The sequence below is a fragment of the Centruroides sculpturatus genome, unplaced genomic scaffold (genome assembly GCF_000671375.1).
Source record: "Centruroides sculpturatus isolate CEXI.00-Female unplaced genomic scaffold, Cexi_2.0 scaffold29, whole genome shotgun sequence".
In the NCBI taxonomy this organism is placed as follows: domain Eukaryota; kingdom Metazoa; phylum Arthropoda; class Arachnida; order Scorpiones; family Buthidae; genus Centruroides; species Centruroides sculpturatus.
This window is the reverse complement of record NW_019384296.1, coordinates 829,367-854,514: the sequence shown is the minus strand read 5'-3', so window position 1 is coordinate 854,514 and position 25,148 is coordinate 829,367. Positions and strand designations below refer to the sequence as shown.

General features: G+C 27.3%; 2 protein-coding genes across 2 annotated transcripts in view; one reads left to right on the top strand and one right to left on the bottom strand.

The window, feature by feature from the left end:
• Positions 1–2,209: 2,209 nt before the first annotated feature.
• On the bottom strand, positions 2,210–23,462 carry LOC111621770 (protein patched homolog 1-like). Its single transcript, XM_023364045.1, has 23 exons — positions 22,828–23,462; positions 22,464–22,656; positions 21,252–21,441; positions 21,105–21,174; positions 20,737–20,834; positions 20,368–20,491; positions 19,731–19,823; positions 19,516–19,637; positions 19,268–19,415; positions 17,727–17,867; positions 17,486–17,644; positions 17,297–17,392; positions 16,673–16,917; positions 16,403–16,599; positions 12,613–12,897; positions 12,400–12,545; positions 11,875–12,327; positions 10,095–10,232; positions 9,868–10,010; positions 7,877–7,976; positions 7,481–7,741; positions 3,370–3,550; positions 2,210–3,302 (listed from the first exon to the last, which is right to left on the bottom strand). The coding sequence occupies exons 1-23, from the start codon at positions 22,954–22,956 to the stop codon at positions 3,238–3,240; spliced, it is 3,777 nt and encodes a 1,258-aa protein (XP_023219813.1). The 5' UTR covers positions 22,957–23,462; the 3' UTR covers positions 2,210–3,237.
• LOC111624120 (leucyl-cystinyl aminopeptidase-like) overlaps positions 22,052–25,148 on the top strand; it is a 37,925-nt gene continuing 34,828 nt past the window's right edge. Inside the window, exon 1 of the mRNA XM_023366940.1 lies at positions 22,052–22,397. The gene's annotated coding sequence lies outside the window, so the exon portion shown is untranslated. The remainder of the gene's footprint in view (positions 22,398–25,148) is intronic.

Genomic DNA, 25,148 nt, shown 5'->3' with positions numbered 1-25,148 from the left:
TTCACATTTTACAGATGAAAACTTTGGCCGCAACCTCGCTAATATTCTGTCAAATCTAATATACGATCTACTGAATTTATGATTACAATCCCTTCTGACATGTATCATTAGAAATTGCTTCTTATTCATGATTTGTTATTAATCATGCAGATTTCAATAAACAATAGATTAAGAAAAAATTAACAGATCTGCCAAATAATAATAATAATTTAATCTAAACAGATAGTCATTTTAGTAAAGAAATATCATTTCAGATAGAGTAAGTAGATCATATTTTAGATAATTCATTTCTTTTTTTAATTTTATAGTATATAATGAGCTGTAAACTTACAACAATGCTAGCTGCCCAAGGATTGAAAAGGATGATAGAGAGCACAAGAAATACTGTCATTAATACACAGAGCAAAGCTAATAGTAAATAGAAACGCAGTCCAATATACTGTTCCCAATAAATAAATGGAATACCAGTAGGAAAATTAGGAAGGCCTTTATCCTGAAATTTATGACATATCTTTCTTATTTCCTCTATAGTTGTAGTGATATCACGAGTAGATGCCATCTTATTCAAATAAAAAGGCATTTGAGTATAAATCAATGGTTGTGATTTAGGAATTTTTAATTCAACATCCTGTCTGTCATGTATCCATTGTCTTGGTTCTGGTCTAAGATTTGCTTGAGAAGCAGAATATGCTAAGGCATCATTTGAAACCCAAGCAGTAAGATAGTTGTAAAAAGCTTTTGGATTTATGATTCCATTTTCATCGACTAATTTCACTGCCATCACCTGAATAATAAAAATGTATTTTAAAAAAATACATTCTATTATTAACACAAAGTTGAGAGTAAATATGTTTTTATTGGGGTAATCTTGTAAACTTATTTTAAAAATAATAATAAATTAATGACAATTTTAAAGCATGTATGAAAACAATGCTTTTAAGATTTATTTTTCTAAGAAATAGTTTTATTCATAATCTGACAATTGTTCATTTTTCTTATAATAAAATGGGTGGCGACATATTAGTGTTTCCTTCATTAATAGACTGTTTCCTTAAGCATAACAATAATAAACTATCTATATAGTCATATAGTGTGACCGATTCTTAAAAACTTCAACTTCAGGATCCACCCTACTGTGGAATTCAATATAAATTACGCAATAATTATATATGTTGTCCTCCATCTCATATATACTTTACTTTTGGCATAATGAATTGTTATTCCTATTGGATCTAATCCAGACTTGTGAATTGTTGATCCCCCATTAAATTATTATTGCCATAATTCTGATAATCTGAATTATTTGTTGTTTTATATGACAACTTTCCTTAAATGTTACTATTTCATAAATAACTAGAAAAAAATTATTTCTAATTGTTTCTAGTAGGATTAACAATATATGTATTTATAAGTAAGATAATTAATATTTAGTAGGGAGTTTTTTTTCTATAATTAAATCGTTAATTTTTATCTAAGCGAAAAATTTCCCATAACCATTCAATCTCTATCAATGATGAAATATTATAAGCAGCCTTGAAACTACTACTTCATTCTTAATTTTATGTCAACTTGCTTATTTTATTATGAAATTAAGAATAAATCTGAAAAACTAGAAAAAAAATTTCTTCATATTTTCCTCATAACACAAGACATTTTTATATTTTGATTTAATAGCAGCAAGTTGCAAAAACTTTTTTTTTAAATCTAACTGTAAAAGTAATCATTTCGAAACATTGATAAAGTTAGGAAGCAAAATCTAAGTATTCCTGTCATCCTAAAAACCTGATATGTGAGATGAATTAACAATGGAAGCAAATGCATTGTGTCATTAAAGTTAGTACAGGAAAATTGATCAGTATTTTCTAAATGAAACCTTTAGAAACGAGTTTGGAATTCCAATAAAATCAATAGAAAAAAAAAAGAAATGTACTTGTATATTTTAGACACATACATTAATCACAAAACTAAATTATAGCATTATTATTTCAACAATAATTTATTTTTTACCTGCAGAATTATCATTGTTATTCTATAAAACTACTTAAAAATTTCAATTACTGGTATATATTTAAACATTTTTCCTTAATATTAAGTATTTCTTACAGGTTTAATTTTCCTTCTCTAATGTGTTTTACTTAGCTATTATCTTTATTATAATCTTTACAAAATTGTTTTAAAGATAAATTTAGATAATGTATTATACAATTCTTCATCATTGTTTTACTATGGTTATTATTTATAATTAAATGAAATAACAATTATTATTTCATAGTTCAATAGTTTTAGTATGGCAAGTTTGACTAAGGTTATTTTTTTAAAGAAGAGATGCTTGTAAATAAAGTATACATATTCAAGATTATTATTTATAGATATTTAACAGTCCCAATGCAAATATGGGTATAATAGTTCTTTTACCATGACCTGGCCATCTGAATCTTTAATTCATATTAATTTTGATTGTGGGATCACTTAAAAACTAGTTTATGGAATGCAATGTGAATTTATCAAACTGCAATATTGAAGCATCACAGAGTGGGTGGTTGAACATATTATTTACCTTCAGAATGAGAACAAAATTAAACAGTCTCTGTGTAGTATAAGTGTTTTGTACAAAATAAATTGGCCTGCTTGACTTAATAAAAAGTTTTTAAAAATATATTAGACTATTATTTTAAAATATTTTTATTATTAAATAAACACTGCAATAATTTCTCATGTTATGTCAGATTATTATCTTTTATTATTATTGATATTATTATTATTATTATAAGTATTAATGAAAGAATACAACAATTACAATATTTTACAAAAAAATAAATAAAGTTATTCACATATTAAAATTTGCACTTTATGAGCTTAAAACATTTGACACGTATTTAAAATCATAAACTTATGGATGAACTTTGTACTGGATCACATGAAGCATTGATATGAATTTCAATGTATCCCTGAATGAATAATTTCTTACAGATTTCAGAAAAATATGATAATAATTACTGTTTTCATGTCTGTTTTCACATCATTCACACATATTTTCACTCACTCTTACACAAATAAATAAAAATAATAATTATCTATCAAAATAATATTTTGTAACATGCTTGAAGTTATTGCTTGAGCAAGTCTCAAATATTTCATAAGGGAATAATGTAATTGATATTATTGTCTGAATCTGAGATATATAATTTCTATTTATGACTTAAAAAAGTTCATGACTTGTAGACAGTTTTAATTTGGTCACTCAGAATAACTACTTCTCCTATGCCTCTTGTGTCTGAAACTACCTTCTCTCTCGGCTGAACCTGGAAAATATATTTAAAATTTAGATTATTGAGATTAAAAATTTGATAAATTAATGTAGATAAATACCTGGAAGTGGTGTATGAACTTCTACTTTGACTTTGGCTGTAGCTTTTACTCGTGTTGTAATTGATGTTTGAGTTTTTACTGAAGGACAATCAGATATAGTTGATGATGGTGATGAACATGAGCTGCTTTCAAAGTCTGAAGATGAACTCTGTGATTGTGATCTCTCTTGATTTGGAGTATACTATAACAAAAACAATTAATAAGATAATGTAGGTACATAATAAGGCATTTATGTAAAGTTTTATAAATTATTCAAAAAGTATATATATTATTTGGGGCCATCAAAATAGGAAGAAGCTGGGGATTTTTAAGAAAATTTATATGCCTATAATGGTTGTTACCCATATAAATTCATGTTATTTTTACTAATAAAAAATAAAATCTTCAAGTCTGCTATGTATTAATTAATAAAGAAACATTCTACATATTTCATTTCTTACAACAATACTTCTTTACCCCCAAACAGCCCCGATATTATTAAATACAATGTAATTTAAATAGTAACAAAAATCAGAAAAATGATAAAATTTCTCTGGAGTTTTATCATCAAGTTATATTATATTACACTATAGATGGAAAAAATTTGAAAATTAAAATACTTCCAACTCATATAATTCTCTTTCTAACCTGTTACCGGTGCGTCTACTACGTCGTAACGAACCAAAACTAACGTTTTCGAACCCTTATACGGTTCTTCTTCAGGCTTTTTCGAATCTCTGATGGAAAATACAGCTCATAAAAAACTTTAAATTCGAAATACGTATGTTCGAATACACGTTTCCCGTTTACGTCGTTGTATGTCAAATGGGAAACGTGTATTCGAACATACGTATTTCGAATTTAAAGTTTTTTATGAGCAGTATTTTCCATCAGAGATTCGAAAAAGCCTGAAGAAGAACCGTATAAGGGTTTGAAAACGTTAGTTTTGGTTCTATTTAATATATCACATGTAATTTTTTTATATAATGTATAGAAGAGACTATGCAATTGTCTTCTAATTTGAAACCATGTCTTTTATCTTTGTTTATCCATATTGCACAATGAAGCACCTTCGATAGACACCAGGCTTTACTTTACATCCATCTTTATTTTGATGGTCAAATACCAATATGCATTTTCGGGCTCTTGCCTCTCTTCTGTCGTCTCTTTGTTATTTCTTATTCAACACATTGTATAAAATATATAAACACATGGCATTCTTTATAAATGCATAGAACAACTAAAAAATAGAGTTAACACTAATATATACTTACAAGTGTTTTGATTCATAGTGTCAAAAAACTTAAGTAGTAAAAAAAAGTAGTAAAAAAGCGTCGTTTTGACAAAGTTACTCTTAGCAAAAGCAAACTGAATTGGAGAGATCAAATAATTCTATCTTGTCCACTGTTCAAATCTGTTTGCCAATATTGTTGTGAAACATTTTCTAAGCATTCAAAAAATGACAATTAGTCTATAATTACTGGGATTTAATTTATCTCCCCTTTTATAAATCATCCAGAGATAAACTGAATTCCACAAATTTGGAAAGACTCTACTTTTGTAGACATAATTATAGCTGAGAGCAAGAAGGTCCATTGCTTCACCAGGCAACTGTTTTAAAAAATCTAACCAGAAACAAACAAGAACCCACTGCTGTTTTCTTTCCCAAGTTACTAATGATCTCAGCAATTTCCACTCTTTGGACAGGCAAATTCAGCACCTGGTTATCAACCACTTCCAAATCGTCCAGGTCAGTTTCATACAAGTGAATCGGCATCCCTATCAACCTCTCCATAAAAAGGTCACTCCACCAGTCAAAAGCAATGGAATCAACTTCCTCAACTAAATTTCTTGGGAAATATTTTTTAACAATTGACCAAAAAATAAGTATTATTACTTATTTGTAACTTTTTATTCAACAAATTAAAATAACTTTTCTTTTTTGCTTTTTTTAAATTAGTATAGCTTTTCTTGCAGGCAAATTATTCAATCCGTAGCTCATTTAATTTGTTTTTACAAAATATGGTTAATGCTTTTTCTTTTGATCTTTTAGCTTTATAACATTCTAGGTCATATCACTCATGCTTGAATTTAGTTGCTATCTTAGTACAATATTTTACTCTATTTGGATTCATTTCTATTATATAGTTACTAAAAATTTCACTTACTTTACTATAGATGTAAGCTCTGCCTTCAATTAATTAATTAATGTTATGTTCGGAATTGATCTTATTCTATCACCAATCTCTTTTTAATTGCTTGAACCAAGACACAATTATCTAAACTTTGCAGGAGTGCAGTTTCTATTTCAAATAGTTTGGTTATCAAAGTTTCTTCTAAACCAAGTATATTGTATTCCATTATTTTTTTTTTAAACAAGTTGAAAAAATCTTATTTCTTGCACCCTGCATGTTCCAACAAATAACTTTAATTTTAAATTTATTATTTGATAATAAATCCAAACTATCCAAATTATCTATTCTACTCTGATTAATGATAGCTTTCACTGTATGATATGTTATTTAAGTAATTTCTACATATAAAATAGTGTCAACCAAACAATCATTAGTGAAACTATATGTAAAATTCTTATTTTTATAAATTATATAATCATTTCTTAACATCACATTTAATCCTTTCTTTTTTGTTTCTATATATAATGGTAATATTTTTCTCCTTCATTCTCTTGTTTCTTGAGTTAAATTAGAACTAATTCATAAATTATTGAGAAGCTGATCACAAGACCCTTTTTTATGATTATAAAAAGCTGATAATATTTTATTTTTTCTTGGCATGGAACTTAACTCTATTTTAACAACAGAAGGGTCTGCCTTTCTTATAAAATAAAATCCAATTATTTCTTCATCTTTTATTTCATCGAGTTTCAAAGAATACCTTATACATATTTAAGAGAGATTCCTTAATGTTCACATTATCTGACAATGGATAACCAAATATTATCAAATTATGTTGGTTAGATAAATTTAATAAATTATTTGCATTGTACAGTACTGTTGTATTCCAAATGCCTGTCAATATCTGGTAAAGACGATTCTAATTTATTAACTTTCTGTTCTAGAATTTTGACTTTAGCTTTAAATTCTTTGATATCTTGATGAATTAATTTAACTAACCTCCAATTTTACTTCTGATAGTTGTTCCATAATCTTACAGTGAGATATTTAGTGTTGCCACAAGCTGGTTTTTTAAATTTGTGGTTGGGATTAATTATTAATTTATTCAGTTTTTGTAGAAATTGTGAAATTATGATGAAACAAAATAAATTTATAAAAACATTTGCAAGTATTTTATTTTAACGGTTAAAGCCTTTAACTTCACACCCCCCAAACTTATCCTCATCTTATTGCTAGGCTAAGAGCGACAGAAAATGTACTTTTAAAATTCTAACTTGCAAATATCTCTGGCAAATATTAGGTTTGTTCCAACACAAGTCCCTAACTGATTTAAAACTGGAATGCACATTGTTTAGTTCTTGGTTGTAAAATGACATTACACATGCCTTGTATGGTTTCAAATTCAAACTAGTCAGGGACTTGTGATGGAACAAACCTATTGTCCGGGTCAGCAATTTTGAAAAGGTGGCAACATTAGAGATACTTGTATTAACTTAGTCATGTAGTGAAAAGTAACTTCCATTGAGGATTCCTCACTCTCCATAGTTCAACACATAACTTCAAAACTAACCTCCTTCTCTACCTCACGAACTCCCTTTTTTCCATAACAGAGGATGTTCCAAGTGGCTTACAAAACATTGTTTCTATAATAGCTGACTTAGTCACTTTAAGTGCATTACTACTACTTGTTAGAGGTGGCCGTCCTCTTTTCAATAGAGAATGGGAGAGTTTTGTTCTATACCCGCTATTATCAGTAAAATCCCAAGTATTATCATTAGAAATATCTGTATTTGCCATCAGACCATCTTAGACTCTTCACTCAAATCAAACCAGAAAGGTACACTTAGATTTGCACCAACACTGACAACCATCAGAAATGCCCCCACCATTATAACTATTATTATTAAGACTGCATATAAAATTTTCTTTCAGTAAGTTACAATTATTATTTTAAAGTAAATTGATAATAAGAGATTAAGAGATTTCTAGAATTTTACCTTAGATGAAGTTGTACTACAAACAGTACCCTGTGTATTAGTTACAGTTGTTGTTTCAACTACTACTTCTGGTTCAACAATAATTTCATGGGAGGAATGGCACGAACCTTGCTCTTCTGAAATTGTTGATAAAGAAATTTCAGAATTAATGCGAGGATAAATTCGTCTTTTAAATGGCCGACTTCGCTGAATACGTTCACAAAGTGGTGAAGGTTCAGGAGTTGGCGTCGAGATACGATTTGGATCATCATGAGGTATAATCTGAAAAAATTTTTATTATGTATAGTGTTCTTGATAATTAAAACAGTATAGTATATATTGCAAATATTCTGGTGTTAAATAAAAAATTTTAATGTTATTAATAAATTTTTATATTATGCTATATACATTGCTTACCTCACCAGGAGGCCCCAGAATTGAAAGTAGAATTGGAAAAAATAATAAGCCATTCAGTGCACCAAGAATCATAAGTGCAAGCAGTACATAGAAAAAATACCTATAAATAATTTTATTTCATTAAATTTTAACCAAAAAATATTTAAAGACATTTTTTTTTAATTTTTAAATAATAACAAAGCTATGTTTATAAATAGTATTGTAGCATCATTGAAATTCTATAATTATATTTTTAATAAATAAAGTTATGAAGACTAATTATTTGTATTTGTAATCAATCTTTTTACATTAACATAAAAAAATCAAATGATAAAAAATTTCAATCAAAAGTATTCTTATATCAAATTTTTTGACCTTACACTTTTCGTGTAAGGTCAAATTTCTTTTGAATATGAAACAGTTAAATCATGTCTGATTTCAAGTTTACAAAATATGAATATGCATAGCCAAACTAAAATAGACATAATAACTTGGGATTAGAATGGGTCAAAAACAAAAAACAAAATAACTAGCAGAAAGAAATCATCATTTGATTGCATAAAGATAAAAAATCTTAGAGAAAAATTTAATAGAAGTTTTGCAATAGTTCAACATATAATTAAGAAATTGAAAAATGAAAATTTAGTATATAATTCTACAAGTAGTAGTTGATAAAGAAAACTGACAAGAAAAAAAGGAAAATCATGTACATTTAAGTAAAATAATAGACAAAATGATAAATAAATTAATAATTATAATTACAACTGGAATTCATATACTCTGGAAAAGATTTTCCATCAGAATATTAATGTCATAAATGGCAAAATACTACCTACAAGGTCATTCAAATATGATTTCTGCACTAGGGAAGGAAATAAGTAAAAATTTTATGATGGGGTGAGAGATATTAGTGTAATCTTGATGTCCTAAAGATTCTCAAAAATTTTCATATTTGAAATAAATTTTTAACCAAAATCATTATGCAAAAGTACAGTATTATGATCAATGATCACACAGCAAATTTTGTTTATTTAAATAGTTGAAGCACTGTACAAAATATGCATTGTTGGAAATGCTCTAGTGGAATTTTTATGAAAGGATATTGGCAACAATTTAACCTTTATAGATACAGATAAAAATATCACTGAAAGATATAACAGAATATAACACATTAACTTTAGCAGAGAGGAGCAATGTTTTTAAGTGTTCATGCCAAAATCATCAAATCCAAGATGCAAAATTTTCTCACATGCTAACTGAAATTTTTGGGAGCAATACTTGGTATAGCAGCTAGACAATACTACAGGAAAGCTACATGTAGCAGATTTTTTGCTAAGCTGGTAACACTGTTTGCAAGTCAGTATATTGCAGAGATAGCAGTCTTGGAAATAAGTTGTTTATTTCATTTTCTTATTACTTATTATTACTAAAACAATAAAAAAATAAAATAGTTTTAAAATTAACCTTACAATGGCAGAAGATATGATTAAATTAATGAACTATATGTATTGTAGATCTTTTTTACAAAAATTCTTAATATTGGGAATGGCAGCTCGATTATAACATCAGCATGAGGAGGTTTAAAAATTGGTGACAAAATGTAACAAGGAGGGTAGATAGTCAAAAAGGACTTAAAATTGGTGACATCATATTCCTCTATATTCCTAATGTGTGAGAGACATAGATTTGAATCACTAAGAAATTTCTTTTCTAGAATTTTTGAAATTATTAAAAGTACATTTATTTAATTAATAATGTTAATTATTAATTAAATAAATGTACTTTAAAATATATCATATTTTCAAATTTGAAACTATGTATCAATATTTCTCACAATTATGAGTATATTTAACATAATGATAAATAGTAATATTCCAATATAGTGATAATTTTATTAAAAATAAAAGTTCGAAAATATATCAAAATCAACTAAGATAAATTCTAAAAGTGTTATCATTTTAAAATATTATACTGTAACTTAATAGCAAAATTTTAATATAAAATATACAAACCTGACAATAAAATCAAATTCTGAAAATGCTAGCATCATCACACCCAAAACTGATGACAACGTGCCATGAACTACTGGACAGAACATATATTCTAATGATTTTCCTATTCTTTGATTTCTATCTCCAATACTTGTTAGAAAACCCTGAATTAAAATTAAAATCATAATATATACTTTCAATATATTAAAGAGATAAAACAAAAATTAAAAAATTAAATATGTACATACAATGAGTATGTGAACTGTAAATTCTACTCCAATTCCTATTGCAACTACAAGAATAACAGCAGGTACCGCACTGAATTTAATTCCTAAGATTCCCATAAGACCAAATAGTTCTATATCCATCACAGATATTACAAATACCTGTAAAAATTTAATCAATCAATTAATTTATAAATTACAAAGTCTTTTTATAATACAATAATAATAATGTTTAAAATACAATTTTTATAGGATGATGCAATTAAAATTAAACTGTTTAAAAATTGGTGTCAATCCTACAGAAAATATAGCATGCTAATTAAAAATATCAAATTATTATTAATAGATGTCAAGTATAATATCCATGATATAAAGTCACTTATATGATAAGGATCTTCATAACTTTTTCGGCTAAGATATTTTCATATGGTTCATAAACTTATAATTAGCATTGCCATTATACTAAAATACAAGTATTGTACAATATTGCCAATAATTGTTTCATTTATATGATCAATTGAATTTCTCAAGTTTTCAAATAAATAAATAAAATGGAGAAAAATATTATGTAGAATCATTACTAATGCAATTTATAAGGAAATTATTTAATAAAGTCTATTATTTATAATCATTTCTTTCAGATAGCTCAACAGCTAAGACAGTTAAGGTCTGCTCTCAGAGGCCTGAAATTAAAATATCTTGGAAATTTTTCATGGGTGATCTATCCCAGATGCATTAGACCTTGTGCATCACCATTCAGTCATCCCCATTATGGGTTCGGCCAAGCTCACAATGGGTAAGGAAGAAAGAGTAAAAAGTATATACATGCACGTTTATACATTTCTTTACATTTATTCATATATTTATAATAATTTAAATTTTTGATACATTAATATGCACCATTTTTGTTTATTCCTTCCACCAATTATAATAGCATTATCATTACATATTATTTTTGCTATGATATGTTGTATAACTCTAATTACAAATTATTTTGTAATGCAAATAAATTCAATTTTGAGTCTATTTTTTTAAAATGTTATTAAAAGTATAAAATATCTAGAATCTATCACAGCTTTGTACTAGAACAAATTAAATATAATCAAATTATAGCTGAATGTTTTCCTCAGTTTTTTATTAACTATATCAAACATTACTTTTTAGATTATACAGAAATTGTAATGAAATGTTTAATGTCTTCAAAGAAATTTTAACTTTATCTTCATATTATACTTTATATTCAAAAAATTTAAAAAATCTTTAAATTAATTTTATATCAATAGATTCATAATTAAATTAAATATCAAAAAGTTGTTCATATTTAATATATTTTAAAAAGAAAAATAAAACTTATAATATAAAAATTTGTTTCGGCTATAATAATAGCAAGGTTGCGGCTGAAATTTTCATCTCTAAAATGTGAACGTGAAACATTGAGCGCCGCTTACAAGATAGCAGTGCTCGACGTTCATGTTCACATTTTACAGATGAAAACTTTGGCCGCAACCTCGCTAATATTCTGTCAAATCTAATATACGATCTACTGAATTTATGATTACAATCCCTTCTGACATGTATCATTAGAAATTGCTTCTTATTCATGATTTGTTATTAATCATGCAGATTTCAATAAACAATAGATTAAGAAAAAATTAACAGATCTGCCAAATAATAATAATAATTTAATCTAAACAGATAGTCATTTTAGTAAAGAAATATCATTTCAGATAGAGTAAGTAGATCATATTTTAGATAATTCATTTCTTTTTTTAATTTTATAGTATATAATGAGCTGTAAACTTACAACAATGCTAGCTGCCCAAGGATTGAAAAGGATGATAGAGAGCACAAGAAATACTGTCATTAATACACAGAGCAAAGCTAATAGTAAATAGAAACGCAGTCCAATATACTGTTCCCAATAAATAAATGGAATACCAGTAGGAAAATTAGGAAGGCCTTTATCCTGAAATTTATGACATATCTTTCTTATTTCCTCTATAGTTGTAGTGATATCACGAGTAGATGCCATCTTATTCAAATAAAAAGGCATTTGAGTATAAATCAATGGTTGTGATTTAGGAATTTTTAATTCAACATCCTGTCTGTCATGTATCCATTGTCTTGGTTCTGGTCTAAGATTTGCTTGAGAAGCAGAATATGCTAAGGCATCATTTGAAACCCAAGCAGTAAGATAGTTGTAAAAAGCTTTTGGATTTATGATTCCATTTTCATCGACTAATTTCACTGCCATCACCTGAATAATAAAAATGTATTTTAAAAAAATAAAATAAAAATATTTTTCAAAAAATATTACTATAAAACTTACTAATGATTTGTCAATTGGGTTATCAACTCGACCAGTTTGTACTAATAATTTATATGCTAAAATTCCTTCATCTGATGCATTTTTATACCACCTTTCTTGAGTTATACATCCATTCTTCCAATCTTGATCAAATGCTGTTTGTAAGGCTATAAATAAAATTTATTATTTATAAAATGTTTTTATTCGTCAATATATTTGAAAACTAATACTTACATTTTAACCAGTCTCTGAAGTATAGTAACCAAAATTCTGGTAATCCTCCATCATCATTTTTAATGATGTTGTCAATTCTTGTAAATGTTTCATGATATTCATATAGTAATTTTTGGTTTGTTGGATATTCAAAATTTCCTTGAGTGACAGCAAACATATTAAAAAATCCAAAATATTTCTTTTGTATACTTAAAAACTGATATTCATTCGTATGAAATGGTACAATATCTGTTAGATCCAAGCCATCATCAATTTGTACCACACCCCATATACTAGGTGTCAATCCTACAGAAAATATAGCATGCTAATTAAAAATATCAAATTATTATTAATAGATGTCAAGTATAATATCCATGATATAAAGTCACTTATATGATAAGGATCTTCATAACTTTTTCGGCTAAGATATTTTCATATGGTTCATAAACTTATAATTAGCATTGCCATTATACTAAAATACAAGTATTGTACAATATTGCCAATAATTGTTTCATTTATATGATCAATTGAATTTCTCAAGTTTTCAAATAAATAAATAAAATGGAGAAAAATATTATGTAGAATCATTACTAATGCAATTTATAAGGAAATTATTTAATAAAGTCTATTATTTATAATCATTTCTTTCAGATAGCTCAACAGCTAAGACAGTTAAGGTCTGCTCTCAGAGGCCTGAAATTAAAATATCTTGGAAATTTTTCATGGGTGATCTATCCCAGATGCATTAGACCTTGTGCATCACCATTCAGTCATCCCCATTATGGGTTCGGCCAAGCTCACAATGGGTAAGGAAGAAAGAGTAAAAAGTATATACATGCACGTTTATACATTTCTTTACATTTATTCATATATTTATAATAATTTAANAAATATAATTAATAATTTAATACTGTAATTATATTTACAATTTTTAAACCTACAGTAGAACCCTGATTATCAATACTACATTAGGTAACCAAGAAACTCAAATAAAACAGACAGCCATGGCCAATAATGGATTCAGAAATCTTTAGAGGGGGTACAGAAAAAAAGCAATAAACCTCACAAAATGTTTTACTACCTGATGTAGTACAGTACATGGCTTTACTAGAGAAAAATCTCAGAAAAGGTGCAGCTGCATCCTGTGCACCTCCCTAAATCTACTCCTAGCCATGGCCATTTTGAATTAAAATGTATAATATGAAAGATTTAAATAGCACTTTCAAGTCTCATTTTATACATTGATGTATTTAATCATATATAAGAACAACAATTTTTACATCTTTAAATGTTATAGGTAATACATGTAATAGTTTTAAGAGTAAAAATATGTATTATTGTAGTTATATTTGAGTATAAATTTGTTTATCTCATTACTAGCATAGCGAGGGGGGAGCAAGGGGGTCTTATCATGCCCTGGGCGCCACTTGCAGAGGGGTGCCAAATGGTCTCCAAGACAGACAAGATTTTTTTCTGGAGGGGGGAGGGGGCATCAATAAAGTATCGTGCCCTGGGTGCCAGTTATGTTTGCTACGCCACTGTATCTCACATTGAAGTTAAATAATAAAGGTAAGCAGAAACAATTCATTTTGTAATACATGTTATTGTTTTAAATTTTTGTCAATGAATTACTGAATAAGAAAAGTAGTGTATTCACTTAAGATTTGCCATGGATAATGCAAAACCTCAGTTACTCAGACTCAGATAATTGGAGTTTTATTGTATGTGTTTAACATATTGTGAGGGCTAAACTATTGATTTAAATTAAGCTCTGAATTCCTTTAGATTTGTAAATTGGATTAAATGCCTAATCTCAATTTTTACCCATTATATGGAGATAATCAGAAGTGTAATCAAGCTCAAGATGAAGAATAGAAAATGAAGCCCTAACCTGAATTGTCTGTAAGAGATCACAAGTGTACAGATTAAATTCAAAATCAGCTTATGTGATATAATTATATCATATGGAAAAGTTCTTTATTGTACAGCAGTGCTTTTAAAAAGCACTGTTTTATAGTAACATCTATGTTATAATGTTGAAATTACAGAATTGGTTTAAGCACGCTTCAAATGTTATTTTAAAGTTTATGTACTAGTTATTTGGCTGGCTGTATGTTTACATTTAACATTATAAATTTTAAAAAACAAAAATACTAAATTTTGGATTGTTTCTCTGTGATAGCATTACTAATAATCACAAATGAAATTTTATTCGTTCCTTTAAATCAGTGTTTCCCAATCTTTTCAGATTGCCACCCTACTTTAGTGCACATATTTCTTTAGCATCCCTATTAAATCAGTCAATTATGAAACATTAAAAAATAAATTTTGATAAAAAAGTTTTTAACTTAAGTATTTATTTTATAAATGAAAAAATAACTATCTAAAAGTAACTTAAAGTATGTTATTAATTAATATGAGGTCATATGTCTCATAACTTATAGTGTATTTGTTTGAATATAATTTTTCTTTCTGCTATTCTGTTCTATTCCGTATTTTAAATATCAACATGTAACTGGTTCAAACACCATTATTCTCTAGGAATTATCACATCCACAGACTCTAAAAATACTAGCCAATAACAACTTGCATCTAGGTAAAATAAAGTTGTTAATTGGCTTGTATTTTTGAAGTCTGTGGATGTGATAATTCCTAGAGAATAATGGTGTTTGAACCAGTTACATATTGATATTTTTTGAAGTTTGATAATAAATTTTTTTTTGTTTCAAAATAAATTTTTGTTTTCCTTCTTCCAAAACTCCCACACCCTTGCCTCCAAGCACCCTCTCTTAGTCTTCTACAGCACATTGAGGATGGAAGCACCCACTTTGGGAAACCACTTATTTAAATGTATAAAAAAAATTCCAATCTGAACAAATTTCTAAACATTCTCATTACCTAAATAGAAATAAACTTATATTATGGGCCTAAAATTCTCTACATTATAATTCCTTCCAAAATGTTTTTGGCATTTTTATCAAAGGATATTTCTGAAATTTTTCAAAGAAAAATACAAAACAAACGTTGGAATCCAAGTAATATTCAAAACACTTTTTTTTTTCTTGATGGCTTATAAGAAAAAGTGTAGTTACAACTACACTTTTTTCTTATAAGCCATCACATAATAATATATCTCTTCTAGTTTTTAAATTCTACAAAATCAAATAACTACATAAACCTGCAATAAACTATAACAAATAATACAGATAGCAACAAAAACAATATTTCAAATATTTATTGTTCTTCAAGGTATTATTTTCAAATTATTTGTTTACATTTTGCAGCCTATATATCTATGTAATTATCCAATTCCAGTTCTTCATTATTATTAAAGGTGAAATATCTTGCGATTCAAGGATGACAGTTTTTGAGGAGACATTTATTGTAGTAATTAAAAAAAAAGAGAGATATCTTTCAAAGATGGAAAAATTCAATGAATATTATAATAAATTTGCACTTCACGCCGACGTATACTATTACTATAACACTTGCGTGCAGTGGCGTTACAAGAGTGGAGTTCCAGATACGGAAATTTATCTGACTTTTGGAGAAAGGTCTTATCTGCTAGCACTTTCAGTAGTCATCCATCATCAGGTGGTACATAGAATATGATAGTTTAAGCTTTCCAAATGATATTCCGGATAAGACCTTTCTCCAAAAGTTGGATAAATTTCCATATTCGAACCTCCACTCTTGTAATGCCACTGCATGTAAGTGTTATAGTAATTCAATGAATATTAAATAACAATTTAAAAATTATTATTATTATTTTGTACTAATTAAGATAAATTTTTAAATATATTAATTTTACCTGAATTATTTTTTTCTGTCCAACACTCAGTTCTATGAGGAGGAGCTAATACAGTCACAACATGGCTACAATCAGGAGGTAAAGCATGCGTAACTGCTTGACGTTTAGGAGAACCAGGAACAGTATTACATACTGAGGTAGGTGTGTTATTTAAATTTTTTACAGTAGTTTTAGTTCTGAAACAACTTAATTGTTCCCTATAAAATAAAGTTTTATTAGAGCTTTGTAGTATATTATTTTTAATTATATTAATAAATAAAATTAACATACACACTAAAACAGCATAATATATCAACTCTTTTTGCATTCCTTCTTCTTAGATCTAAGCTAAGAATTGCTGGAAACACTACTAACATAATTGCTAAATTAAATAAAACTAATATAGCTGTTTGAAGAACAAATGATCTAAGAGCTGGTATTGGAACTATAGCTGCAATAAAAAATGCACACATGTTGATTATTGATGTCAACATTACACTAATTCCACTTCTTTTCAGACATTCTCCAGTTTGATTCTAAATTAAAAAAACTTTTCTTTGTATAATGTTAATATTTCAAATTTCTATTATGTTAAAAATATAATAAAAACAATTTAAAACTCTTAATTATATTTACAAGCAATCATTATTTAAAAAAAAATATAATATATGTTATACATAAATACAGTGAAACCTGTTAATGTGACCACCTGCATAAAGTGGCCACTTTGAGCTGCTCCCTTCATTAGCAGGTTTCACTGTATAGTATATATATAATAACCACATGTCTAAATATATAGAATACTAAGTAACAATCTCTATAAAATATTTTGAATTAAGGAAAATTTTGGGAAAACATTTACATAAGATTTTTTTAGTTTTACTTTTTTATAATTAAAAGTTAAATTTTACATACCTCAATAGGAATATTTGAACTAGCATTTTCTGTATAAGTATGAGCCAAAAGAAACATATCATTCATTCCTAAACCAAGAGCAAAGAAAGGAACAATCTGCACAATAACAAAGTTAAAAATATATTTAAGATTTATTTAGATTTTAATATAATTTTAAATGTATTTATTTATTTATTTACTTCTAAATACCTGAGTAGTTGATGCGTTAAAAACTATTCCAATTAAGGCACAAAATCCTAATCCAGAAGCTATAGATATAACAATAAGAATGACACCTGCAATTCCAACTCCACTCTGTGATGTAAGTGGTTCTGACCAGTGAAGTAGAGAAAGATATGCATAAACTAACTGAAAAAGATCAGTTCAAATATATTAGAATTTATAACTGTCTATGAAAAATGAAAGCTTTTTTAAAAAAGTATGATTATACCATTAATAAATATCCCACAGCTACTCTTGTCACACTTATTTCAGAAAAGCCTTTTAATATATCAGTAAGAGAAACTGTAGAAAATGAACAAATGATGTACGATTTGGTTATATTTTGATTTTGACTGAATTTTTCCATTGTCTGTAATAGTAATATAAATGTTATTTAATCAATCATTATAATAAAAAATTAAACATAAAAGCATTTAATAAAACTTAAAAATTCAAAAATAATACAAATTTCAAAAAATTCTTATTTTGAAATTTAAATATGATTCTTTTGAGAAAACATAAGTGTTAATATAGTAATAGTTTTTTAATATCTTTAAGAAATTTAGTTCTTAATTTAAAACTGTTTCAATCTATTATAAAGTTTTAAAATAAAAATATTCAATTCAACAGAATTCAAAATTCTTGAATTTAAATCTAAGATTTTGTTAAACAATTTTTTAAAGAAAAAACAAAATTTATAACTTGTCATTATATTCAATTTAGCTTTTAACTATTGTGTAGATGTATTTATATAATGAGATATAAAATTACAAAAATTCTATACAAAAAATGTAAATAAAAAAGTTTTAATGATAATTATAATAGGAAAGGTTTTTAATTATGTTAAAAGACAATACCTGAGAAGATGCAAGAGTATTTTATATGGACAGAATTTGGCATGCAATAGACCATAGTTCATCCCATATCTGGTGAACAGAGAATTAATGTTAGTATTGTTAGCAATAATAAATTTATGTACAATCTTTAATTTCAAAAGAAAATGTTTTATTTACTATAAAAGATTGTTTTAAATTGGAAAATAAAATTATCTTTCCAGCTGAAGATATTTTATTATGAAAACATTATCAAAGAATACATTTGATTTTATGAATGCAATTAATTTATTATAAAAAATAAAGTTATATAAGAAAAGAAGTAAATAACAAATGCTTAACTATTACAATATCTTTATTTTAATGAACTAAATTCTGTTATAATTTTATATAATTTCTTAAATTTTCTTTATGATAAATTTCATTGTTTATGGTTTAATTTTAACATTCTTCCTGCATTAAAAAAAGAAGAAGAAAAATTCTTAAAAAACACATCAAAATTTATATATAAATTTTAAAAATTTAATTATTAAATTTAATTTAAATGCATTACATCAAATATTTAAACGTTTAGCTCTATTCTTTTCAAGATTATTTCAAATAAATACATGCAATTATATATTTAGTTGAACTTTGTAATAGAAAGTTAATTTATGACAGTGATAAAATTTTTAATATATTTGAATTTTTAACTAGCAAATTAAATTATATTCTTATGTATTATTCTTCTTTTTAAGATTACACTTCAAATATGGAAATCATGATTAATTTATAAAAAAATAAATTCTTAATCAACCTAGCAATTAAATCCATTAAATTAAATATTGATTTAATGCCATTATTCTAAAATATTAACTATATATAAAAATTCTGAATATATCTGCATTTTTATAAAATATTATATTAAATATAAATCATATTTAAAAATATTAAATACCTTAGAAAACTTTCTTTGCCATTTTTCTAATATCATTTTTGCTTTTTCTAAAGACCAATCTAAGTTATGAGTTTTATAAGTACTTTTCCAATATTCAAACATTTCTCTTTCACCCATTAACTGAATTATTGTTTGTAAAGCTTCTCCTCTGTAATTTAAATTTAAGATTTTAATTTAGAAATTTAAAATTACTATTTATAAAATTAAACACTAATAATAAATATTAATACACACTGCATGATATTTACTTTATAATATGCCCAGTTTTATTTTTTATTACTCCCCCAATAATCATATCTTCTGGCCAGTGCATGTATCTAGTAGCAAATCCGTAGCATCCACCTGTTAACTCAGCTCCGATATTTGGTGCCTTAATTATATAAAAAAGTTATATAATATTCTGTTTTAAAAATATATATATGTAAGATATATTGTAAGATATTTGCACGTATAACTAATCTACCTGTTTGGTTTTTTTGTTTGGAGCAGTTTCAGGACATTGAACATCATTAGGATTTAAACAAGGTTTTTCCTGATAAGCTGTTGTAATTCCTGCCTAAAATTATATTTAATATTTACCATATTTTTAAAATTTTTAGGTGTTTATACATATATTATTTATTTATTTAATTTATAATTAAAAATTAATTTTTAAAANAGTTTTGGTCTGACTCATTAAATTTTATTACTTCTGCTGATGAATAAAAATAATTCATTTAGAATTTTAACAACTTCCTGACACAAATATATTTTTTAATGAAAAGAAATATTCAAAGAATAAGGAGACAATGTATTGAAAAAAGTTAAGAATCGTAATTAACAGAACTTGTGGTTTCTCAACCACTAAACAAAGTCCATTGTTTTCTTTCCAGCACCTGTAATTTTCGGAAATAATCAACTAAATGTACCCAATACACCTGCCATTCTTTAATAAGACAGTAATAAGGTTAATAATCCATTTCAGTGCACAAAAGAATAGAAGCTCTTCATTAAATCATATAATTTATTTCAACAATGCTAGTTATTTCATTTTATTGAAATCATTTATTTGATAAATTATAGTTTTTATTCCATAATTTAATCCAAAAATAACTACTTACTCTCTTCATAAAATCTTCTAAGGTGTGAAAAGGAAAGGAGGAGACATAACTTCCAAAATTTTTCATAGTTTGTGAGAGCCACTGGGGATTGAGACTGGTCCATTGAACAACTTGGCCAAATCCTCTGGGAAATGAAAAAATATATATACAAAAAGTTATATATAATGTCATATCATAGTTATGTGCTTATTCAATACTCAAACAAAAGTATATTTTATGTTTATAAACAACTGATAACATTAAAAAGACCCCTATGAATTCATTTTAGGAAAAAAATAAGAAATATGTCCACAATTTATATTCAACATTATCATTTAAATATAATATGAGGCTAATAATAATTAGAAAATCAATCATACTAATACTCACGGTATATTTAACGGTATATCGGGACCTAGCAGCTTGGAACCTTCCCAGAAACAATCCAGAGGTGTGATAAGTGCGCAAGGAAATAGTTTTTCAAAGAGCTATGAAAAAATTAATTACAATATTTTAATTTTTGAAAAAAAATGAACTAATTATTTTTTTACTAATTCATTATACACCCGTTTAGCACGTGTTATCCGATACACCTTTGACAGTGAAGTACAGTAATTAAGTTGACCAACGAAGCTAGGTGAAGAAAGCATTACAGTACCTGTTTTTTTGTTTCAAACATTTCCGGAAACACGAGCTTAAACTCTTGCAGAGATTAATAATATATAAAAGCTATACTAAAAATGTAGTATTTTACTAACCGAATTTAAATAAGGAGTATCAAAGTCTGGAATAGTGGGAGAGTAGCAGAGATCCTTCAAGCTCCAAGTTCTGTAAGATATAAATTTACATGTATTTTATATGCCAAACTTTTCTTATCGGGAAAAATAATTCTACGAATGACTTACGAATCAAAAAGATCAACTGTAACACGTGTGGCTTCTAGAGCAGCTTCCAGATGAAGCAATAATGTTTCAGAATTTAAAACATTCCCTCCTTTAATTCTTGGTGTTTGAACCAGTAATTGATTAGTGCTACCTGCACCTTCTCCTAAAGTAGTGCGGATATACCTCTGTTCTTTCTCCAATCTTCCACCTTCTGTAATTTCATAATAATTCATCTTAAAGTTTCAAAATTGAGTAACGTTTTCGTTGTTATCCAAAATAAACATCGTATATGTAACTAAACTTATATTTGAGACCACCTTTGAATCAAAATAACAAAAAAAAAATCCATCAGGTGGTCTTTCATCTCGTCTAGTGATTAAATGCCAAAGAAAGAAAGAAAGAAAAAAAAAACCAAAGTGGGTGGTCCCACCATCAAAATGTTTATATCTTTTTTCGATGCTAACTTGTATATATTTATAAAATTATATTTGCCAAATTTTTTTAAATTATTCTCTTCGTGTTTAGTTTATCCTTCTGTTTATCTGGACTTTTTTAAAAAATACCAGATAACCGCTGTAATGTTTTCTTTCGGGTAAGAGCGATGTGAAAATGTCAGCTACCCGAATGACGTCACGCACTTCATTGATGAAAGTTAAAATCTTCATCTTTAAAAGTTGTAAATATAATCGTTTGGTATCTCTTAAACTAGCACAAAAGTATCTAAAATATTATCTGATTATAATAATATTTAGTTTACATTTCTCAGCCTAAATTGTACAACGAAATTAATTTTTACGCGCTCTATTTTCATTTTCTCTGTTACCTTAAATACAATAGTAATTAGTACGTTTTTACTGATAGCTGTTAATAAGAAAAACGTACGTTTAAAGAAAATGTAATAGTACAGATAATTTATTTAATTATGAAAATTCGATTACTTCGAGTTTTGGTAGTAATTTTCCGTTACGAAGGGAATACTTTGGAATCTATAACTAACGTCACTATCTTCCATTCTCGGGATGCGGTCAAACCCGTGAATGGTTGTGAACATCATCTCAAGGTCAACCAGTGCGTCACACTCGAAAGATGGCGTCAACTTAAGCCTAATCACCGTAGCAATGAGCAGAATGACCAAAACCACGAGAGTATCGAACTCTAGTATAAAAGGTAAATACCGTTTTACTACATTCGGCTTGCTCTTAACAATAAAATGAGATAATAAATAAGACTTACCCTCTACCCACAACCTTTCTACGTTGGTTTCCATCGAAGCAGTTTTTAAACCGACACAAAAAGATGAAAGAATGAGAATTCCTACAAAAAGTACTTTTCCGGCATTCCTTTGTATGAAACATCCCAGTTGAAACAATTGCATTTGAATTTTGCTCCTTAGCCATAATGCCGCTTTATTACCCGATGCTTTATCCTAAAAGAAGAGAGGGGAAAAAAAAAACAGATAAAAATGATTTATGACTTATATGTAAAATGGACAGATTTTAAAATGTCCGTAAATATTATATACAATACTGTAATCAATACGACCCATTCACACTGGTGCCGACAAATTTAGTAAAAATCGACACGTGATTGTACTCACCTTATTGATTTGCGACAAAGCAGTTTTCGCATCTGCCCAACTGGTCCTGGTCAGCAGGTCGTTGTCTATTGTAGATTTGCAATATTCCGTTGTCTTCTGTAATGGTACCAATGTTTTCATTTGAATCATTTTGACACAGAGGCCATTTTGGACATCCAGCGGTAACTGGCCCGTTTTAAATCCTTAACCAGTCTACCATATTTTTGTGTGTGTATGTATTTTTCTTTTTTTTCTTATATTAAAATAGTTATAATTATCACTGCAGATTACATAAAAGTATGATTAAAAAAAATTTTTTTAAATCACATAATTGGTACGGTAAGCAACCGAATGAGTAACAGATCATCCACCACCATCCTGTGCATTGACCAAAATGCTTCTCTGGCTCTCTTCCAACTTTTAACTCCTCCCAATCCGAGTCCTGATGTTGATTAATGACAGGCAGTACTACGTCCCTATTGGATAGATGTTCTTAACAGCTACAGGGGGAAGGCAAAAACCTAACATTAGTTGCTAGGCAACGGTCTTTCGTGGCAGAAGACCACACACATCGTAAGGAAATCTGGGCTAAACGTGTACGTTGGTTTCAAAAACAGGAAATTTTTCTCCATACAAACAAACAACCGATATAAAACGTTAAAATAAAATATAGAATAATGACTTATATGTAAAAAATATAAGGAATTTTTAACAATCATCTTTTAAAGAGAAAAAAAATAATTAAGCGAATGGTTATCATTTTAACTTATATTTTTTCGAAACTATTTCATTACATCTTAATGACATTTAATAATAATAAAAAATATTTTAAAAAAATTATGGGGTTGTTAAATATTTCTACCGCTTAACTAAAACACTTTGTTTATATTTTATGTACCCTCCTCTGTAAATCAAACTGAGGAATGATAGAAAATTACGTCTCTATCGGTGCTTTAATTTCTCACCAATTATTTTTAGTAGTGACGCAAAGTTTGATCACTTGTACGGTTTTCTACGGACGGATCGAATTGATTTCCGACTGACACAATAAGGCTTCGGGCGGAAATGACGTCATGACAGGTGTAGGGATAGTGTAGCTCACCTGCCGGTTGAGTAGCAAAGCAAGTTTGTTCTCATTAACACAGAATCGGTTGGATGTACACTTAAATAACTATCAACCACTCTCTCTCCCTTTAACAAGCGGAAATTCCATAGGTTAAATTTTTTAGCGCCTTTGTATAATCATTAGGAGTGATCCTAATTAAAAAAAAAAAACTTAATAAAGGAATATGTCTTAATCCAATAACAAAAACTAACGATCTTATGTCATTATTTACAATTGTCAAGTGTTGTAACTCTACAGTAACTAATTGTACGCAATTTGCTTATGTTTGATAATACGTGTTGCCATCTGGTGACAGTTAATATAAACAGAGAATTAGAATTTTTTTAATTAATTAATAATTTAATTTTCAGTAAGAACTAATAAGTTAGTTAATTATGCAATTATTTCACTAATGACTTTATTATAAAAAAAATCTTATTATAAGCCATTTAATTTAACATTATATATATAATATACAGACTATAGCTTGAATGGAAACCAGCTGATTATTTAATATTTAATCAGTAATTTACTTGAAATTACTGTTGAAAGATTGCATGCGAAAAGAGATACGTTATTCACGAATAACTTAACTTTTGGTCACGATCTCTACTAGTTAATAGAGACATCAACCTTAATAAACCTCCTGTTGTAACCTATATAATACTATATAATTGGAATGTGCAAATGATAGAATACCCGTCGTGTCAAGATCGTCCAAATTGTATAATGAGACCTTTCATTTCCTTAGAAGATTTTACTTTAAATAATTTAAATTATTAACTATATCATATTCATCAATAGAGAGAATATTCAGAAAAGATAGAAGAATACTGTATTTATGAAGGATATATTTTCTCCTTATCTTTCTATGATATTTCAGATCAGATGATTGAAAAATAAGAATAAAAATGTTTCTTATTTTGTTATTGATGATGTGACGCAGCAGAACTCGTCGTAACAACATTGTTACGCACAGAACGCAGTAGGTGCCATCATTAAGGCTGACAACAGGGATATTTTATGGGGACGCAGTAAGACCTCATAAATATGCGAGTAGTGACATAGATGATTACTTAGACCACCTAGTACATAATGCAAGCTTGTCAAGAGAATGAAAACGTTTCGGTAAAGAGAGCAGATTAAGCAGTATTCGTCCTTGAAATATTACCAACTTCCTTGGACAAACAAATGACTTTTTAATAAATTAAAAGAAAATCCTCACTCTTAATAAAGG